This window comes from Ceratotherium simum, chromosome 29 (assembly GCF_057802395.1).
Source record: "Ceratotherium simum simum isolate JZ-2026a chromosome 29, ASM5780239v1, whole genome shotgun sequence".
Lineage (NCBI taxonomy): Eukaryota > Metazoa > Chordata > Mammalia > Perissodactyla > Rhinocerotidae > Ceratotherium > Ceratotherium simum.
The window spans coordinates 12,638,509-12,659,713 of record NC_141928.1 but is presented as its reverse complement, the minus strand read 5'-3'; the positions used below and the strand labels follow the sequence as shown (position 1 = coordinate 12,659,713).

At 36.3% G+C, this 21,205-nt stretch overlaps 1 protein-coding gene across 7 annotated transcripts in view; it reads right to left on the bottom strand.

Annotated features, from left to right (window-relative positions):
* STRBP (spermatid perinuclear RNA binding protein) overlaps window positions 1–21,205 on the bottom strand; it is a 138,050-nt gene that overhangs the window by 52,638 nt on the left and 64,207 nt on the right. For 6 of the 7 annotated variants that reach the window (XR_015548916.1, XM_087419139.1, XM_087419136.1 and 3 more), the window contains exons 2-5: window positions 12,770–12,938; window positions 9,302–9,519; window positions 4,251–4,416; window positions 438–582 (exon numbers count right to left, since the gene is read on the bottom strand). Coding sequence is in view for 6 of the 7 variants with exons in the window: in XM_087419139.1 (XP_087275265.1) it covers window positions 438–582; window positions 4,251–4,416; window positions 9,302–9,519; window positions 12,770–12,772 (532 nt within the window). In the remaining variant the exon portion in view is untranslated. Of the gene's footprint in view, window positions 1–437; window positions 583–4,250; window positions 4,417–9,301; window positions 9,520–10,627; window positions 10,792–12,769; window positions 12,939–21,205 lie in introns of all 7 variants that reach the window. The other variant, XM_087419138.1, reaches the window with a different exon arrangement.

Sequence of the window (21,205 nt, the reverse complement as noted above, 5' to 3'; positions counted from 1 at the left end):
TATAGTTATTAGAAGTCAAGAGCAATGTGCAAATGAGTAATTTGAAACAAGTGAGTATATTTGAAAACAATACTGTTTTGGACCACATTTAATCCTAGAACCAGACCTAACAGCCAAACTACACAGAATAGATTGCCTGATACCAATAACAATGCAATACTAGAAAAAGTAAAACAGAACACCAAAATAGTATAAAAATGAAAGCAGACTTAAGACTAAATGATAAGCATAGGTTTTTGAATTAATATATTTTATATCTTGAATGTATGTATTTTTGCAAAATAAAGTGATTATGTAGAAACAAAGCTGTTTAAAATACTATGAGTAGCATAAAACACATAAAGACGGTTACTTCTTAAGTCCATAAAGCATACTTAACATAGCATTCAAGAGAGATCTTATATGAACAAAACAAAAACATATATATACACGTGTACCTCCATCCTTCTTCTCCAATTCGTCCCTAATTAGAGGGGAAGTAAGTATCACCTTCAAAGTTAGCGTGGGTTCTTTTGTATTCCGAATTATAATAGATGCCTCATCTACACACTGTTCCACTTGATATTTCTCTTCTGTGAGTTTCTGAAAGTCACCAAGATTTCAAAAACACCCAATTAATTGGAGTATAATTTCAAAAAAAAAAAGGAATGATTGCCCCTTAGTTTTCAAATGTTATTAACTATTAGTATTACTGTGCCAAAAGAGTAAATAAAGTCTTTAACTAGTTCTTTAGTTTAGGGATAACATTCCTCTCTCCTCCCAACTTACCAGTAAACCCTTTTTCTCCATCCCTCAAAAGGCAACCCACAATGTCAACCATCTATATAATTATTAAGCAATATTTAAAACCATTCTTTCTATTATTTGAAAGTAAAATACCAACAGCATCATTATGTGATAAAGGGTTAATTACTGTTCTTGAAATTACTACAGAGAACTATTATAGAATAATAAATCGCTGAGAATAGCTCTCTAGACCAATACCTTTTTTGATAAGACATCCTAAACAGGAACTCCTACTTGCTGAGGATTTAAAAATATAAAATTATGTAGATTTTTATGTAAGATTATATAGATTTTTAAAGAGAAACAAGTAAGAAATAATGAAAAAGGATCTCTGCACAGTCACTCACCAACGAAAAAATTAGTGTAACAGGTAACTTCCCTTCTCTAACAACAGGTCTCAGAGATCATTCCAGAGAGGCCTATCATTATGGGACATCACAGGGAAACAAACATTGCCTCTTTTAACATACAATTATATACACATTATTTAAGGGCCTTCCACAAAACAATCACCAATTAGAATCATATATTAAGTTATATTTAATATATTATTATACCTTAAATATATAGTTTAATAAGTTACACAGGGCCTTTCTTGGTGATGCAATTTTGTGTCTATTACCTAACATAAATAGCTGAATGGAAATACTACTGGGTCTCTACTCAACAACGTGCATTAAAAGAGCTCAAAGCCATTTACATAAAAATAGCATTTTATCATTAAACATTCCAAAAAAGATAGAAAACAGAAAACTCATTATCCTAATTTTGAATAGAAGAATCCAAGGAAGGGAAAGGTCACACAGTGACTGGAAAAACCAGAACCAGAATATAGAGAAAAAGCAGAAAACTGCTCACATTCATTTTGCCACTATAAGAGCATTAAAGATGTCCATCACACAATGAGTCAAAGTAAATTTTTCAATTACGCATGCAGATCACCATAAAACACATCCAAAGTAATAAACATATGGCATGAGTTTGGGGCTAGACTAATTATAAGTGATTTCTCATTTTAGTCATCCTTCTCCTCCCTTGCTCAAGGAAGTTCGAAAATCACCCTAGAAAAGAGTACATAGAGAACAGGTATGGTACAACCTCAACTAATTAAGGTACTTAGATAATTGAAAGATTTGCTGTGGTAAGTGCTCAGGAAAAAGATTTTTAATTCATAAGAAAATAAGATCATATCATATTAGAGATTGGTCTTCCACACAAACACCAAGTAAACAAGCGGGAGGCAGAAAGTAAAGGTAGAAATCACACTTAAAATGATTTTCTGAAATATTATTAGTAATAATAATAATAATGTATGTGTGCTTGTCTGTATATATGCTCATATATGTGTGTGTACATGTATACAATTTAATTTGAGATGGGTGTACAATTACATCCCCATTTTATTTGAGTACCTTTACCCAAATACCTATAGTATTTGGGTCTTACCCAAATACCTATAGTTGGTCTCACTGCTGGATAACTCTATTGGCTATACTAAATTGAAATATGTTTCTCATAATGTCCACCATTGGTCTTAGAGTTCAGGCCTCTTTTATCTTCTCCAAGAAGCCCTACAAAGACCTAAAGATACTTGTGTCTTTTTCAGTCTTCTCTAGCCTAAAAAGCCACAGTCTCTTCAAATTTGAAATGGTTTACACAGCCTGAACTCTCCCCTGGGTCCCTCCCTTGAATACTTCCTAGCTCGACAAGAACATTTTAAAACTGTGATGCCCAGAAATAAAGACCCTCACTCAAGAGAGAAAAAAATGCAGTTCACACAGTTGTGATCCACACAGAAGCAGCTCTAAGACTGAAGCTTGGCCCAATCTCCTGTATCTTCAATACTGGAGAAATGTGATCGATTCTCAGAATAAGAACTTCGATTTATTATAGCACTGGTTCTCAACCCTTTTTCCACCCTGACACACCTGAGGAATATGACCACTCTCATAAGAAACAGGACTCACTAAAAGGAACAGAAAGGGGTATAAGATGGTTGAAAAAGCCTCTAATATGTCCAACCCTTTGATTATTATTTTATTATAGATTTAAGAGTGAAAATGTTCAACTATAATAAAAGCAGAAATACACATTAGATTTTAAAACAATATAAAAAATAATGGAAACAAGAGGAATTTTATTAACGTTCAATTGAAAATGGAAAAGCCAAATATGTTTGTTCACTCACTTAGAAAACCGTATGTTAAGATTTAAGGCAGAGGATAAAATAAAATAGTGCTCCAAAAATTAATATAGGGGAATGTGTCAACAAGTAACACAAATTTGAGTGTCAAGTATAGTAAATGAAAAAATCAGGAAGATGGTTTGGAAGATCAGCTGATGAATAGGAAAGAAAATGATCCAGTAACAAAGCTAATAAAAACAAATTTACAATTCATATTACTTGGGAGGGGGAGCCTTTTTAGAGGAAATACAAATAAAAGAAACCAATAAAAGAAAAGAGAGCATTCAACAACTCAAAGTTTGGACCTTGTCGGTTGATAACTATGTGACGTGGATATAAGGACTAACTAATTTGAAATCATCAAAAAGCTATAAACTAATTATACCACAGATAACACATCTGAAACTGAAAGATGATCATAGCTTCCCCATTAGTGATGCAACTGGCCCTCGGAGCAGGCTGGCAGAGCAGGTCCTAGGGTGACCACAACCCCAGACTAACCAGTTGCCTTCAGCCCGGAGGATCTTTTAGCAGCATCCTCCAGGAAGCATGCTAACATTAAAATTTTCTAAAGGCATCCCAATGTGAAAAAGGTTTGGAAATAAGGAATTAATAGTGACTTTCCATTAACAGAATGAATGGGTGACTATTAAATTAACTGAGTCTTCAATTTTAAAAGTTATCATTGGGCCGGCTCCGTGGCTTGGCGGTTAAGTGCGCGCGCTCTGATGCTGGCGGCCCGGGTTCGGATCCCGGGCACGCCCCCAGGCACCACTTCTCCGTCCAACCCGAGGCCGAGTCCCACGTACAGCAACTAGAAGGATGTGAACCTATGACATACAACTATCTACTGGGGCTTTGGGGGGAAAAAATGAATAAATAAAATCTTTAAAAAAAAATAAATAAAAAAATAAAAGTTATCATCTATGAAAGTCTCCAGTTGTCTAGGCTCTTTGATCTTTCAGTTGTTTTCTGCATTACACCATCCCTTCCAAGAGTTTTATAATGCTGAAAGACCTAGTCTAGAAAACATGAAGACTCGCAGCAAGATACACCTGAAAAATTTAAGACTGTACCTTAATAGCCATCTTAATTTGGTAAATATATCCTGAGTATTAATCACCAGAAGTTTACATGTAATGGATGAGTCACTGATGCAGAGAAGTGGTATTCCTTCTGTACCTACCCTTTACTATTACCAATTTCTTGCTATTGAATTCATCGAGATCACTATCTATTTTCACAAATTCTCCTAGAGGTGTAATTAAACTGTACTCACCTGAATCTGAATAGGAAGATTATCTTTGACTGTATTTAACAGGGTCTCTGTGGGTTTGTCTTTGCACATTAAAACCAGCTCCAAGTCCATATCATCTTTAATCAGCAAGCCTTTTGCAACCAGGCCAATCCTCATTACACCACACAATGTCCGACCACCTTGATCCCTAAAAATAAAAGTCTGAATGATTACTTTTACAACCTATTTCCCAAACTATAACTTGATCATCACTTGGCTTCCTGGATATCCATATGAATTGATAAGGGAGTATGCAAATCCAGATATCCAAAATTAAGTCTCAAATTTAAGGCTCATAAAGTACCTTCCCCAAGGAATCAATAGAGAGCATATTTCAGACTATAGATCTTTTAATTCTTTATTATACGTCTTTATTGCTTAGGAAAATCCAAAAATATTGTATCCTCAAACATTTTTTCAAATTTTTTACAACTTCCTCCTATTACCTTCTTCTTAGTCATTAAAGAATTTGTGAGAAACATATACCACGTATACTGAGAAAGAGCACCAGGGGAGAAATATAAAAGACCTGGACTCCACACCTAGTGGTGCCTGCTGGCTCAGTATCCATAACTGTAAAACAGCTATCGGCTAGATGAGCCTTAGCTCATCCCTTCTAGCTGTACCATTCTAGGAATCTACAAAAGTTTATGGAGAAAGCAGAATAATGTGATAAAAGTAAAGAGCTAAGGAAAGAAGGAAGTGACCAAGATAATCTGCTAGTATATGCATTCCAAACCCAGTAGCAGCTGAAAGAACAAACAAAGAACATCAAATCATGAACGGTGCATAAGAACAGTGTTAACGTCTATCCTTGTTTTTAACACTGTAAGTTTCTTATTGGTTCATTTCCCTTAACCACAAGTGAAAAATGTAACTAAGCTTAGCAGTCATTAAACAAGTAAGCAAGTGTTTGAGTATGAAAAACATACTAAAGGAAACCTAATCCCTCCTGCTCCTGAGACTCACACTGTAGTAAAGCAGTAACCTGCTTAAAAGGGGAAGAGAAAGGAACATCTGAGAACAAACTGCAAACCACAAATTCTCATTTAAACCTCACAACAAGCCTACATTTGAAAGACAAAGAATGTAAATCTCACAAAAGCTAATTAATTGTTCGAGTTCACAGAGAGAGTAAAATGGCAAAGCCTGGATTCAGACTCAAGTTGGTTTGACCCTTAACATTCAGGTCTTTACATCATTATGGTTGCTTCCCAAGTTCAGAAGAAGGAGAGGTCAAAATCAGAGAGGTCAGGGCTGGCCCCGTGGCTTAGCGGTTAAGTGCACGTGCTCCGCCACTGGCAGCCCGGGTCCGGACCCCGGGCGCGCACCGAGGCACCGCTTCTCTGGCCATGCTGAGGCCATGTCCCACATACAGCAACTAGAAGGACGTGCAACTATGACGTACAACTATCTACTGGGGCTTTGGGGAAAAAAAAGTAGGAGGATTGGCAATAGATGTTAGCTCAGAGCCGGTCTTCCTCAGCAAAAAGAGGAGGATTAGCATGGATGTCAGCTCAGGGCTGATCTTCCTCACCAAAAAAAAAAAAAAAAAAAAAGTCAGAGAGGTCAAGCAAGGCAACCTGAAAGTCTGACTTCAGCAGTCTTGATTTGGTTAGACAGAAAAGAGGTCATTCTAGGCAGAGGCAAAGAATCAGCAAAGTTGGGCAAAAGTCAGCAGAGTGGAGAATGAACAACTAGAGAAAAGAGAAAGGAAAGAAACAAATGGTGGCAGGGGAAACAAGACAAAAAGTTATAAATAATCCAGCCACTGGTTCAGTGCTTGGCACACCTTGGAGATTCAATAAACATTAAATCAATGAAAAACTATAAGGGTGGTACAAATATAGAAAGAAATAAAAAGGATTTTAAAGCAAACGACCCAAGTGTAGGGAATTATTTAATATTAAGAACCGAGTCAGTTCATCTTTGATTCTTTCTTCTTCTGTATCTCTGTCCTCTCATCTTCTCATTCGCCCAAATCTAACAGTAGTTTATGAATTCCTTCTCCATAATCACTCTCAAACCACTGCCTTCAAACTAGTTTCTTTTCAGGCTCTTATTACCTCTCATCTCCTCTTCATTCAATAATCTCCTCTTCATTGGCATTACTGACTAACCTCTGCCATCTCCCATCTACTGTATACAATATACTGCAACCAGAATAATCTTCCAAAAGCACCACATGGATGGCACTCTGTGTATTACTTTCCTGGTGTCCCACTGAACACTTAGACACTTAGCATAGTGGGAGGCAATTTAGGAGACAGCATGACTTCCTGGTTCGAATCCTCACTCTGCCACTTGCTGTGTGACTCTGGACAAATTACAAAGTACTTGACTCGTTCGAGCCTACTTTCTCACTTGTAAAAAAGGAATAATACCTTCCTCACAGAATGGTACTGAGAATATCATTTAATTTAATGTAAGTTATGAACTGAGCCCAGAGTCTGGGATATATTAACAGCTCAATAAATGACAGCTATTATTCCTTAAGCAGTCCCTATATGTTCTCACACCTAGATCTTTGCTGTGATTTTTTTTTTCCACTTTCACTGCCTGCCAAAACCCTACCCATCCTCTGAGCCTACTGCAAATGCTACCTCCTTCATGAAGTTTTTTCTGATCCCCAGAACCAGCATATAATCCCTCCCTGCTCTATACTTTCACATTTTAGTCATGGAAAATTGAAGCAAAGACACTAAGAAAATTGGATCTGGAGTCCAACAGACTTGAATATGAATCCTGGCTCCACCACACACGCTCATTCAGTGACCTTCAGCGAATTAAAGTTTGTTAATGATTCTGAGTCACTCTATTTTCATAGGCAAATCTGAAGCAACAGAAATTTCATAAGTAAAATGGAGGTGGAGTTGGCTAGGAGGACAGTAGGAGAGACTAGTAGGTTTGTTGTAAGGTAATCTGAAAAATAATCTGGTACAGTAATGGGCACTCAATATACGGTAGCTATTATTAACTAGCTTGTATTATTAGCTCATTTACTAAATTCTATATCATAATTAAGATATGGTTTTATCCTGTAGAACTTGGTTTTATCATGTAGAAGACAGCACAACTAAGTAGAGAAACTAAGTCCTAATTCAGTCCTGAAGTGGAATAATGAATTTGAATATAGGAGGTATTACAAAGCAAGCGACCCAAATATAGGGAATTACTTAAAATTAAGAACAGAGTCCTAATACTCCTAATAATACAACCAGTGGAACCTTGTGCAATTTATTTGACTTTTGAGCCAGTTGGTAAAAAGATAAATAAACGCACAGGTAAAAGCTACCTGATAGTGCCTGGCATTAGAAGGTACTTAATAAATATAAGCTAGCCCTCACCTGTCTTTGTGCCCTTTGTAGGACTTAGCACATACATCAAGAGCACAATATATGTCTCTTACCAGAACACAGCTCTGTTCTTGGAAGCTGTGTCTGCCTCGGGTTTATAAAATAAAGACGCAATCATTCTGTACTCCTTGAGTTCCACTACAGGGGAAGAATCAGACAAGTGCTTAAGCTGGGACTGTACCACAAAATGGAAAGACTACGGAGACAACGAAGAGCATCCACACATAGAGCTATATTTAAAAATCCAAATGAAAGTGTGGAGCACATTATCTTTCAAAAACCTTTAAAGCACAGTGACCTGAGCCAGTTAAGCAAAAGTCTGCAGGAGTACTTTCCACAAGTCTGCCAGCCTTGAGAACAAACAACAGAAGATGTATTAAAAAGGTCTGAACCCCACTTAAAAATGGTTAAAATGGCAAATTTCATGTTAAATATATTTTACCACAATAAAAAAAAGTTTTAAAAGGGGTATGAACACAAATAAAATAAAAACAAACATGGAGTGCATGACTATTTAACTTGCACTGGGAGTGGGATATATAGAGCTAGATTACTGGATAATATTACTAATTAACATGAACCCCCAAATTTGACAGTATCTTTTCCAAGCTATCTTATGTGAGAAAAACTCAATTACCGCCAAGAACCTTCAAGCTGACAAATCTACAATACAATGTATATATTACCTGTAAATAGTTAACAAAGTCAAGGAATTATGTCCTTCAGCTGAAAACTAATACTGATTATCTTTCATCTGCAGATGAAAATGTTATGCTATCTTTCGGTGAAGAAAATCAATTTAGCAATACTTTCCTACTATTCTTTATCTACTTATCACGTTGATTTAGAATTGACAGCTGCAGAAAAAATTCTGTAACCTCTATTCCCAATTTACAAGTTGTAGCCAAAGTAACGTCCTTAATTCTACTAATACAGTACAGTCAAATGAGCTTCGTCTTTCAAAGTAAATCATATACTTATTCCAATCATAGTGACATTGCTCAAAACAGTAACTCTAAGCTTAGCATGGCATAAAAAGTTTCAAGATCTGACTCCGGTTATCATTCAGCTTCATCTCACTAATCTCTTACTACTGTTGTAGCACTGAGAATACTCTGCTATAACTGTTGAAGAGTCTGGCTCCCATTAGGCCTTCATTCACTCCACAAATATCCAATGAGCATTTATTACATGCAAGACACTGCTGGATCCTGGGAATCAATAAAGTAGATACAGTAAAAAATACCTTTAGAATACATTTTCCTGCACTCTTTCTTCTACATCAGGATTTTAAAATACCTGACAAAAATGACATTTTATGATTTCCCCAGAGACCAAAAACACTACTATTTATTTCCAAATTTAGGAGGTTGAACCAACAAATAAAAAAGATGATGTATCATAACCTCCAAAAGAGAATATTTTAAAGGACTTGGTGCACTCTCAAAAGATATCCTGAACAGGTCCATCTTCTTTTTCTAGTCTAATCATTATTCCCTTTTGCTTTCCTTTCAAAATTAACTCAGAAAAATTCCACAAACATTTACTTCCTTGTTTACAGTCATATAAATGAGAAAACCCACAGAACATCATACTCCAAACAAAATCCAGTGGGATGGGACCCTGGGCTTTTCTGAGCACTACAGTAAAGTGCCACAAAGGTCAGGCCATACTCACTTGGAATAAGTGTCTACGGCCTCATCCTTCACTTCTGTCTCGCCCTCTGTTTTTGTGCCTTTATTTGTTTCATCCAGCCAATCTGAGACATGTTTAAGAGCACATTCAACAGTAGACACCATATTCTGAACAGCTTCAAGTTCCTCCGGAGATGGATAGATTGTTGAATGTTTCACCATAACATGGCGATCATCATTGGCAAAAGATCTAATAGATCTCTGTCAGAAGGAGAAAGAAAATAATTACTTCAATAAAAGAAATGTTACCTGAAAAGGATGACATACAAATATATTTATGTCAGGTCACAGCATTAATTGTTAAACCATTGTGAAATAGTTAAGGTTGAGAAAATAAAAAACTGCTCAGGAATAGGAAGTAAAACTCCATTCTATTGAACTCTACACCAGAAAATTAGAGATTTTTCATTCATGTTTTGGTAAGGGTCACCCAGGTCACACTCCATATTACGTATATGCTACCTTTTAGCTGAATCTGTGTGTTTTGAACACCACTTCAAAAAAGGTCACCCATATCACCCATCATCTGTGAAAAACAAATACTTCCCAGCTTCGAGGCAGTATCTAGAAACGCATGATGGTGACTCATGATACCCAGTCACTACTTTCCAAACTGCTAGAGACTTTTACACCTTGAAAAATTGAGATTTCATAATACAGTAATAATACAAAATACAAAGTTATGTGTGAACACTATAGAAAAACTATGGATCACATTAGAATATTGTTTACTATTTGGCATCAAACTTTTGGTGTAAGGCTTTAGTTTTTAAAATAGATTAGTAGGAGACATTCCAGATTCCAGAATGCGGAAAATACACATTGCAAAAGAATCAACTTCCCAAACTAATTTACAAATGTATTACGTTCTCAATCAAAATCTCCTCAGGACAGATTTACTTAATACTCAACAAAAAACTAAACAAAAATAATTTTAAAGCTCACTTGGGGAAAAAAAAAATCAGTGAGTATCAAGAAATATTCTACTAAGAGGGATGGGTGGTACCATTATACTAAAACAAAATATCAAAAATTTAAAAAGCAATAATTAAAATGACATGCTGGCCCAGAAATCAGTAGAGCAGATTAGAGCCTAGAAATAGAATGAATTTCATGAAAATTTAATAGAGTAGATCCTTCACACTTATGAGTCACACATCTAAAAACCTTTGAATATTTCCAAATTTACAAATACCATGAAGACACTTGTACCAGTACACAACAAAATGAACAAGGACAACTTGGTGAGTTACCATAAAGTACAAATAAAGTATTCCATTTAAAGGGTGGCTACAGTCTCTTTACTTACATGAAATTATGTGCTAGTAGATGGTATTTTGTTTTAAAGTCTTTATCACAAAATAAAATACGTGCAATTCTTTTACCAGTCTTGTCTCTTTTGTTCGAAAATGAATGTTTAAAAACCATATTAATTTGGATTTTAGTAAATTAATACTACAGTATCATTGTCCCCTATAAAAGGAAGCAGAAAAAAGGTTAAATAGGGATTTTCTTTGTCATTTAGTTTTATGGTGAGTGACTAAGTGTCATGCACCGAATAATGATGTTTCAGTTAACGAGGGACCACATAACAGTGGTCCCATAAGCCTAGGCGTGTAGTAGGCTATATCATCTAGGTGTGTAGTAGGCTATATCATCTAGGTTTGTATAAGTACACTCTATGATGCAGACACAACAACAAAATTACCTAACGATGCACATCTCAGAAAGTATCCGTGTCGTTAAGAAACACATGACTGTACTCAGTCATGTGCCACATAACAAATGACATTTCAGTCAATGACTGGACCACATATACGACTGTGGTCCCATATGATTAGTACCATATAGCCTAGGTGTATAGTAGCCTATACCATCTAGGTTTGTTTAAGTACACTCTATGATGTCTGCACAACAAAATAGCCTTATAACACATTTCTCAGAACATATCCCTGTTAAGTAACATATAACTGTATTAAAAAATTAAATTGGAAGAACTATGCAGAAACAGAAAGTTCTCATTCAAATTTGAGATCTAAGGGAGAGCAAAAGGGGTAGAGTGGCACATGCGTATGGTGATGGATGGCAACTAGACTTTTGGTGTTGAACACAACAGTCTACACAGAAATCAAAATATGATGTACACCTGAAATTTCTATAATGTTATAAACCAATGTGACTTCGATCAAAATAAATAAATAAATAAATAAATAAATAAGCAAAGTCAAAAAAATCCCCGAGATCTAAGAAGCAAAGCAATAGAAGAAATTGGAAAACACCTACCAACCAATTAAACTACATAAAAAAATTTCTACACTAGAAAATCGAAGCTAAATTTAAAATGAATAAAATAGGAAAGGAATTTTCATCAAGTATGACAAATTAATATATATGAAGCATTTCTTTAAGTTGTAAGAACATCAAGACTATAATACATAAAGGAGTTGAAGAGGCAAATAATTCATATGGGAGGAAACACAAGTCACATTGTCGTTTTTTACATCTCACCATAAAACTAAATAACAGAGAAAATCCCAAGTTAACATTTTTTCCCCACCATCCAGAACTAAAATATTAGAATTTCTTCTCTAAAGAGCAAGTCAACTAAGTTATAATCCCCAGAACAAATTTTTTAGAAATCGAACACTTAAAGAAACATCATCAAACTTGCTAAACAACATATTTTAAACATACTGATGATTAATATTTTTGTGCTTTTTCTCCCACTTATAACATCTTTTTTAAGCTTTTTCTCACTTATACTTAAGAAAAAAATTCACACAACATCCTCCAGAACCAATAGGGGGAAAAAGTTCAGCACATTTTACCAATTAAAAAACTAAGCACCAGAGGTTATGACCTCATCTAATATTTCAAATTCAATTTAAGTATGAACTTTCCACAAAAAGCAAGGTTTCCTTGATATTCAGTTCCATGACCCCAATATACCCAACACTTGACCCTATTATTTTAAAAGCATGTGGAAAAAAGCTGGCCTTTTGAGTTAAATATGCACACATTTTATAAACTCCTACACCATTCATATCACTAATTAACAGATTGGTTCAGGACTTTTAATTTCCATAGGAAAAAACTGAAATTCGGGTAGTACAGAAAAATCACATAATTCCAAGATCAAGTTCACCTTAGCCATCTGTATCAGTTTGCTAACGCCAGTTTTATTAGAAAATATTATTTATGAGTATTCTCTCCTTTGTATTTAATAATTTATGGCCTGCAGGCTCATGGGGCTCCATCTTGTGGTTTAAAGGGCTCGTAATAAATCTGAACTCATTTGCTTTGCTTCAATAGCAGAGTGCCATCTTCATCGGATACGCTAGAACCAAAAATCAACACCATTGTTTTTCACCTGCCCTCATTGTTAATACTTCCAATTTTAAACTATTGGAATCTTTTTAACTAAATTAAGGAAACGTAAATAATAACCTACCATGGTTTTCTATGGTGTTTTAGTTTCTTTTTCCGATCCTTTCCCCTCTTTCTTGTTGTCTTCACTAGACACTGTTTTGTGTGGCAGTACCTCCTCATAAGCCTGAGTCCCCTGACAGCTCAGAGTAAATACCGTAAGGATGTTTGAAGACCTGTTCTCCAGAATACACCTGGCAAGAGAAAAAGAAAAATAACTTTTCAAAAATTCTTACTTATGATTAGCTTCATATCTGACTGTGGAACCCCTAAATATGTTATTGAATAAAAAGAAACAATCTCTATAGAGGAAAATTACCTCATTTCAAACAAAAAACTACTGTAACCTTTGAAGGCCTGGGCCCAAGAGCCTATGTGATATGGCGAGAAAAGTAACCTTCCTGGTAGACACAATGCAGCAGCCGACTGACTTGCACTCAGTGAGATAAATATATTAACAGACACAGATTCAATAAAAATACCACCTGAAAAAATAATACTACCATTGTGGCAACAATGTTGCAATTAACCGTGAAATATTCCTTTGGAAATTGACATTAGTCAGACCTATTCGAAAAGTAGATAAGACACATGAAAATATAGCACCACAGCTGATTGTAACCATGAGGCTTTTCCATTTGATACTGCCATCAGACAACGTTTCTTCTTTAATCATTTTTAGGCCTAAAATTCAGAATGCTTTTTTGGCTCTGTTCTCCTAACTCCCAAGAGACCCTACATCCCCCTCAACCTATAGGTACTGTTGTTATGTCAGACTCCTGAATATTTACTAGATCCTGACTTCATTACCCATGGATGACTCTCGCCAGAATCCCACTGTATATTTCTGCCCAGAGGCCCAATCACTATTTTATTACACCTTTGTTCCACCTTTATGAGATTTTATTCCAGATAGGTAAAAGTAAACTCTTCTGAGCATTGATGAAATCCTTATATATTCTAAGTCCAGCTGTCAAAAAACAAAACAAAACAAAAAAACCAACTAGAGAGTGACCATCAAAATAGAACATAAGCAGGCCCAGCCCGGTGGCATGGCGGTTAAGATCCTACACTCCGCTTTGGCGGCCCGGGATTTGTGGGTTCGGATCCCGAGCGCGGACAGAAGTACTGACTGTCAAGCCACGCTGTGGCGGCGTCCCATATAAAGCAGAGCAAGATAGGCACAGATGTTAGCCCAGGACCAATCCTCCTCAGCAAGAGAGAGGAGGATTGGCAACAGATGTTAGCTCAGGGCTAATCTTCCTCAAAAAAAATAAATAAAATAGAACACATGCTTTAACTATGTGGATCAGGAATAATTTACATACCACTGAGTTTATACCACTGAGTATATAAACTCACAAAGAAACAGCTTCCTTTAAATTAAATTTCCTTTAAATAAGGAAATCTCCTTATAAGACTACTGTCTATAACAGTTTCCTAATACTATCAGTTGCTATCCTAAAGAAAGAAAATCTTTTTTTGAACTTTTGGGACAAAGAAAGTTACAGGTGTGATATTTAACTCTCCCCAATACTGCAAATGAAAAAGCAGACCTATGATTCCAGTCAAATGATACTCAGCTGTGACCTACATGCAAAACTATTCATATCCTGTAACCAACTTCCCTGACTCTGATTTACAAAATCCACCTGAAATAAGCCAATGAAGCTCAATTTTAATCAATCATAAAAATGATTATGTAACTGAACTAATAAATGGAACTTATTTTGATTATTACAAATATCACATCAAGGTAAGGAAAGAACACACACATGCTGCAATTCATGGAGTCCTTTTATACAATAAAGTTAAGAAACAAACTAACACATGATCCCATGGTAAGAGACATCTCAAAGATCCTCTTGTCACTAAAATCATACCTCCCGTATAAAGATAGCACTACACAACTTTAGAGTCTAGGGAATTTTCCATTCCCAACCTTACTCCATTCTAGGGGATTCAATCATACAGTACTTAGCTGTGAATCCAGCAGCCAAGATAGATTGCTATGTGTTAAGAACTGAAAACAAAATCCACAAACTTCTCTGCCAAAAGATAAAACCAATAAAACAACCATATTAAAAAAGTAGACTGAAAGCAGAGAAGTGGGAAGAACGTTAAGAAAAAGCTGATGTAGTGGGGAGATTGTGGATCACCGATATAAAAGTATAGCACTCGAGTCATTTGGCATAGAGAGTAACCAACCTACGCATACATCAAGAAGCTCTGGGAACTTCAAGGTATTATAGCATAATGCAATAATTCATGATAAAAGCAGTGTATCTCAGAATCATATTCTGTTGGTGCTGTAAAAGGAACTTAGAAATTATCTGGCCCAACTCCATTCACCCTTCAGTTTATAAATGAACTACAATCAGAGATATTAAGATCACACAACTAATCAGAGACAAGGCCAGGTCCAGAACCTAAATTGCAGTCCAATGCTTATTCCCTGCTGTATCATTCTGACTGAAAAAAAAAAAAAGATAAATTGTATTTGGCATACTTAAGCAGATAGGGAGAAACTACAACACATTCTTAAAGAATTTCTCTTTTTAAAAAATGGTTAACTTAGTGGATAAAATTCAGGCCTTGAAATAAAAACAACTCAACTTTGCCATTTAACAGCTATGTGACCTTAAAAAGCTAGATGACTGAGAAAATTCTTTGGGTCTCAGTTTCCTATATCTATAAAATGAGAAAATATTCCACTCCTAATTAATATTTAACATACATGGGGACCAGCCCAGTGGCGTAGTGGTTAAGTACACGCACTCCGCTGCTGGTGGCCCGGGTTTGGATCCCGGGCGTGCACTGATGCACCGTTTGTCAGACCACGCTGTGGTGGTGTCCCATATAAAGTGGAGGAAGATAGGCACAGATGTTAGCCCAGGGCCAGTCTGCCTCAGCAAAAAGAGGAGGATTGGCATGGATGTTAGCTCAGGGCTGATCTTCCTCACATAAAAAAATAATAATAATAATAACATATATGGAACTCAGATTCTGTACCAGGCATTCTGTTCTAGGAGCTTTTCATACATTAATTCATTTAATCCTCACAACAATCTCAATTACTGTCTCCATTTAACATATAAGGAAACTAGAGCACAAAGAGGCAATATAACCTAACTAAAATCACAAAGCAAAAGTACACAGTAGAGCCAAGATTCAAACACAGACAATCTCTTTCAATAATATTTTCACTCTAAAGGCACTCACACTTACATTAGGGGATAAACTTTAACTGTTTCAAAAAATATGCCTATGTGAATCACAAAGGCTGTACAGCACACAGGCTTTGGAGTCAGATAGGCCTAGATTCAAGTACCAGCTTTCCCACTTCACTTCTCTGAGCCAGAGCTTTCTCATCTGTGCAATCCGGTGAACAGCAGCTACTTCAAACTAAATGAGAGAGGTTAAAAAAATACCTAAAACCTATAAAAATCAGTTGCATTTCTGTATGCCAATAACGAACTAACAGAAAGAGAGCTCAAAATGATAATACTGTTTATAATTGCATCAAAAAGAATAAAATATCTAGGAATAAATCTCACCAAGGAAGTGAAAGACCTACACAATGAAAACTATCAGACATCATTGAAAGAAATCAATAATGACATAAAGAAATGGAAAGATATCCCATGCACATAGATTGGAAGAATAAACATAGTTAAAATGTCCATATTACCTAAAGCAATCTACAGATTCAACGCAATTCCAATCAGAATCCCAATGACATTCTTCACGGAAATAGAAAAAAGAATACTAAAATTCATTTGGGGCAACAAAAGACCCCGAATCGCTAAAGCAATCCTAAGAAAAAAGAACAAAGCTGGAGGCATCACAATCCTTGACTTCAAAACATACTACAAAGCAATAGTAATCAAAACAGCATGGTACTGGTACAAAAACAGACACACAGATCAACGGAACAGAATTGAAAAGCCTAGAAATAAAACCACACATCTACGGACAGCTAATTTTTGACAAAAGAGCTAAGAACATACAATGGAGAAAAGAAAGTCTCTTCAATAAATGGTGTTGGGAAAACTGGACAGCCACATGCAAAAGAATGAAAAGTGCACCATCTGCTATCGCCATTCACAAAAATTAACTCAAAATGGATCAAAGACCTGAGGGTGAGACCTGAAACTATAAAACTCATAGAAGAAAATATAGGCAGCACACTATTTGACATTGGTCATAAAGGAATCTTTTCAGACGCCATGCATAGTCAGACTAGGGAAACTAAAGAAAAAACAAACAAGTGTGACTTCATCAGATTAAAGAGCTTCTGCAAGACAAATGAAACCAGGATCAACATGAATAGACAACTCACCAGCTGGGAGAGAATATTTGCAAAACAAACACCTGACAAGGGGTTACTCTCCATAATATATAAAGAACTCACACAACTGAACAACAAAAAAACAAACAACCCGATCAAAGAATGGGCAGAGGGAATGAACAGACGCTTCTCCAAAGAAGATATACAGATGTCCAACAGGCATATGAAAAGGTGTTCAACATCACTAATCATCAGGGAAATGCAAATCAAAACAACACTAAGATATCACCTCACGCCTGTTAGAATGGAACCCAAGTGTCCCTCGACTGATGACTGGATCAAGAAAATGTGGTGTATATATATACACAATGGAATACTACCCAGCCATAAAAAAAGACAAAATTGTCCCATTTGCAACAACATGGATGGACCTGGAAGGTATTATTTTAAGTGAAATAAGCCAGAAAGAGAAAGACAAACACCGCATGATTTCACTCATATGTGGAATATAAACCAACACATGGTCAGAAAGAACCGTATTGTGGTTACCAGGGGGCAAAGTGGGGGGGAGGGTGGGCACAAAGGGTGAAGAGAGACATGTATATGGTGACTGACAAACAAAAATGTACAACCAAAATTTCACAATGTTATAAACTATTAAGACATCAATTAAAAAAAAATACCTGAAAGTTATCTGCCAAATAGTATACACTCAACAAACGGCTTGGGGGGAAAAAATACCCTCAAATATCAAATAAAACATTCTGTTTCTACATATGTGTACATTACTCTGAAAAACAAAGCTTAGAAAAATCTATCAGCTGTGCTCCTCTTATTAAGTAAGAGTAGCTTTATGCAGCAGGTGGAATGTATATGTACAGGTATGCGTGTATGTGTATCACTTTTTTTTATCTACCTCTGTTTTTTCAATTAATAGACATTATTTTTTAGAGTAGTTTACATTTACAGAAAAACTGAATGGAAAGTATAGAAAAACCCATATGCCCCTTCTCCCCACACACACACACACACACACACACACACACACACAGTTTCCCCTATTATTAACATCTTGCATTAGTGTGGTAGGTTTGTTACAATTGATGAACCAATGTTAATAAAATATTAACTCAAGTCTACAGTTTACATTAGGGTTCATTCTTTGTGTTGTACATTCTGTGAGTTTTGACAAACGTATAATGATATGCATCCACCATTATAAAATGATACACAACAGTTTCACTGCCCTAAAAATCCCACACTCCACCTATTCAACTCTCCCTCTTCCAAATGTCAAATAGTTGAAATCATACACTACGTAGTCTTTTCAGATTGGCTTTTTTCACTTAGCAATATGCATTTAAGATTCCTCCACATCATTTCTTTTTATCACTGAATAATATTCCACTGTCTGGATGTACCACAGTTTATCCATTCACCTACTGAAGGACACCTTGGTTACTTCCAAGTTTTGGCAATTATAAATAAAGCTGCTATAAACATTTGTGTGCAGGTTTTTGTGTGGACATAAGTTTTCAATCCATCAGAGTAAATACCAAGGAGTACGATCATGGGATCAGAGGGTAAGATTATGTTTTGCTTTGTAAGAAACTTCCAGGCTGTCTTTCACCTAAGGTGGCCATACCATTTTGCATTCCCACTAGCAACAAATGAGAGTTCTTGTTGCTCCACATCCTCACTAACATTTGGTGTTGTCTAAGTTTTGGACTTTAGCCATTCTAATAGGTGTGTAGTGGTATCTCACCACTGTTTGAATTTGAAATTCCCTGATGACATATGATGCCGAGTATCTTTTCATATGCTTCTTCGCCCTCCGTATATCTTTGCTGGTGAGGTGTCTATTCAGTTCTTCTACCTATTTTTTAATTGGGTTGTCTGTTTTCTTGTTGCTTAGTTTTAAGCATTCTTTGCATATTTTGGATACCAGTCCTTTATCAGATATGTTTTGCAAAGATTTTCTCCCCATCTGTGTTTTGTCTTTTCATCCTCTTAACAGTGTCTTTCGTAGAGCATAAGTTTTAATTTTAATGAATTCCAACTTTTCCTTTCATGGACTGTACTTTTGGTGGTGGTGTATCTCTTTTTTAACTGAAGCTTTAAAGGTGAAAGGCTTTAAATGTCAGGCTACCCAGCCTGCAAAGCTAGGATTTTTGTGTGTGTGTGTGTGAGGAAGATTAGCCCTGAGCTAACATCTGATGCCAATGCTCCTCTTTTTGCCGAGGAAGATTGGCCCTGGGCTAACATCCGTGCCCATCTTCCTCTACTTTATGTGAGAAGCCGCCACAGCATTGCTTGACAAGCGGTGCGTCGGTGCGCGCCTGGGATCCAAACCTGGGAACCCTCGGGCCGCCAAAGCAGAGCACGTGCACTTAACCGCTATGCCACCGGGCCGGCCCCAAAGCTAGGTTTTTGTATGTATGAATATTAGACCCTTTTCCTAGGAGCAACTTTCAAAACTGAAGAACAATTATGCTCTCTATATTCAACTGTAAAACTTAGTCAAATATTCAGGAATTTTTCTGAAATCCAAATAGGAGAAAATATTAAAAATTAAGGTAAAAAATTATTTAAATATACTTATTTTCTTGAAAAATTCCAAGTAATGTCTTGCAAACATTGTGACATAGAATCTAGGAAATTATTTACCCTCAAAATAGTAACTGAATAGAAAACTTTAAATTTTGTTAATACTAATGTATGCAACCTCTCGAAAAGAAGCTATGTAAAAATAAAACACCCAGGCTCTACTTCCCCATTATACATGAACAATCACATGGGTAAGATGGGTAAGATAAAATTAGAAAAAGACACCTCACTGATACACCAAAAGGATCATTTTAAGATAAATTATGTGAGATTTATGAGTAAATACATACTAATTAACTGCTTATTCTGTATCTGGTACTATGCTTGATAGTATAGGGGATACCAAGATGAATCAACTCAGAACACACTAAGAGAAGAGCAAATACACATAAATTCAGTACTTCCCCAAATCCCTTCAAATAAATTAAATTTTCTCTGTATGATGGCATTAAGTTTCTGTACAATACTAATATGAAAAGAATACTGAATTTCAGCATTTTCCTCTGGAAATCTCCTTTTTTATATATATAAAAAAGGCACAGAGGGGAAAGCTAAACTGAAAAACCTATAAATTACATGTACCTACTCCAAAAATCCAGCTATTCATCCCCACCCAAAAACACCTATAATGACAGAAAACCTCAATCCCACCATATCATTTGAAGCCTTGCAACACTGGGCTCAGGCCAGAAGGTCTCTTCTCAGTTAACAGTTTGAACAAGGGTGGCACGATGGCTGCAATCCTAACATAAAATGCACTTTTCGAGCCAGCTAAGTGGAACCAGACTGCTTTCTGAATACTTAGAATCAGTGAGCAAAACGGAAAAGATGTTATCAAGTAACCAATCAAAAGAAGTGGTGAACAGGAAAACACATCTCCTCATTGAAATAAATGGACACTAGCCCTTCCCAATCCCTGACAGAACACTTGGGTGACAGAATTGTATCAGCCTGTTAGATGACTCATTTGGTGAAAGAACCAATAATTCACCTATAACATGCCAGACACTGTTCTAGGCACTTAGGATACATCAGTGAACAAAAGAGACAAAAATCCCTGCCCTTATGGTTTAAGTCCAGAGGGGGGAATACAACCGAAAAACAATAAAAGTAAAAATAAGCTAATTAAACAGTATGTTAGAAGGTGTGAAGTGCTATGGAAAAAAGAGAAAGCAGGTAACAGCGCAAGTGCACGCAGGTACCATAGAGAGAGAGTGCAATTTTAAACAGGTGGTCAGTCTTCATTGAGAAAGTGACACCTGAGCAAAGACTTGATGGGGTGAGGGGGTTAGCCATGCAGATATCTATGGAATGAGCGTTCCTGGCAGGTGAAGGAAGAGTGTGCCTGGTTAGGCGGAGGAACAACAAGGAGACCAATGTGGTTGGATGGCAGGAGTAGGGTTAGTGGGGGAGAGAAGGGCAGCGAGGACAGAGGGGTGAGAGTGAGGGATCACATCATATAGGGCAAAGGTTGGCAAACTTGAAAGGACCAGATGATAAATACTTCAGGCTTTTAGAACCATAAGGTCTCTACTACTCAATTTTACCTTCGCAGAGCAAATA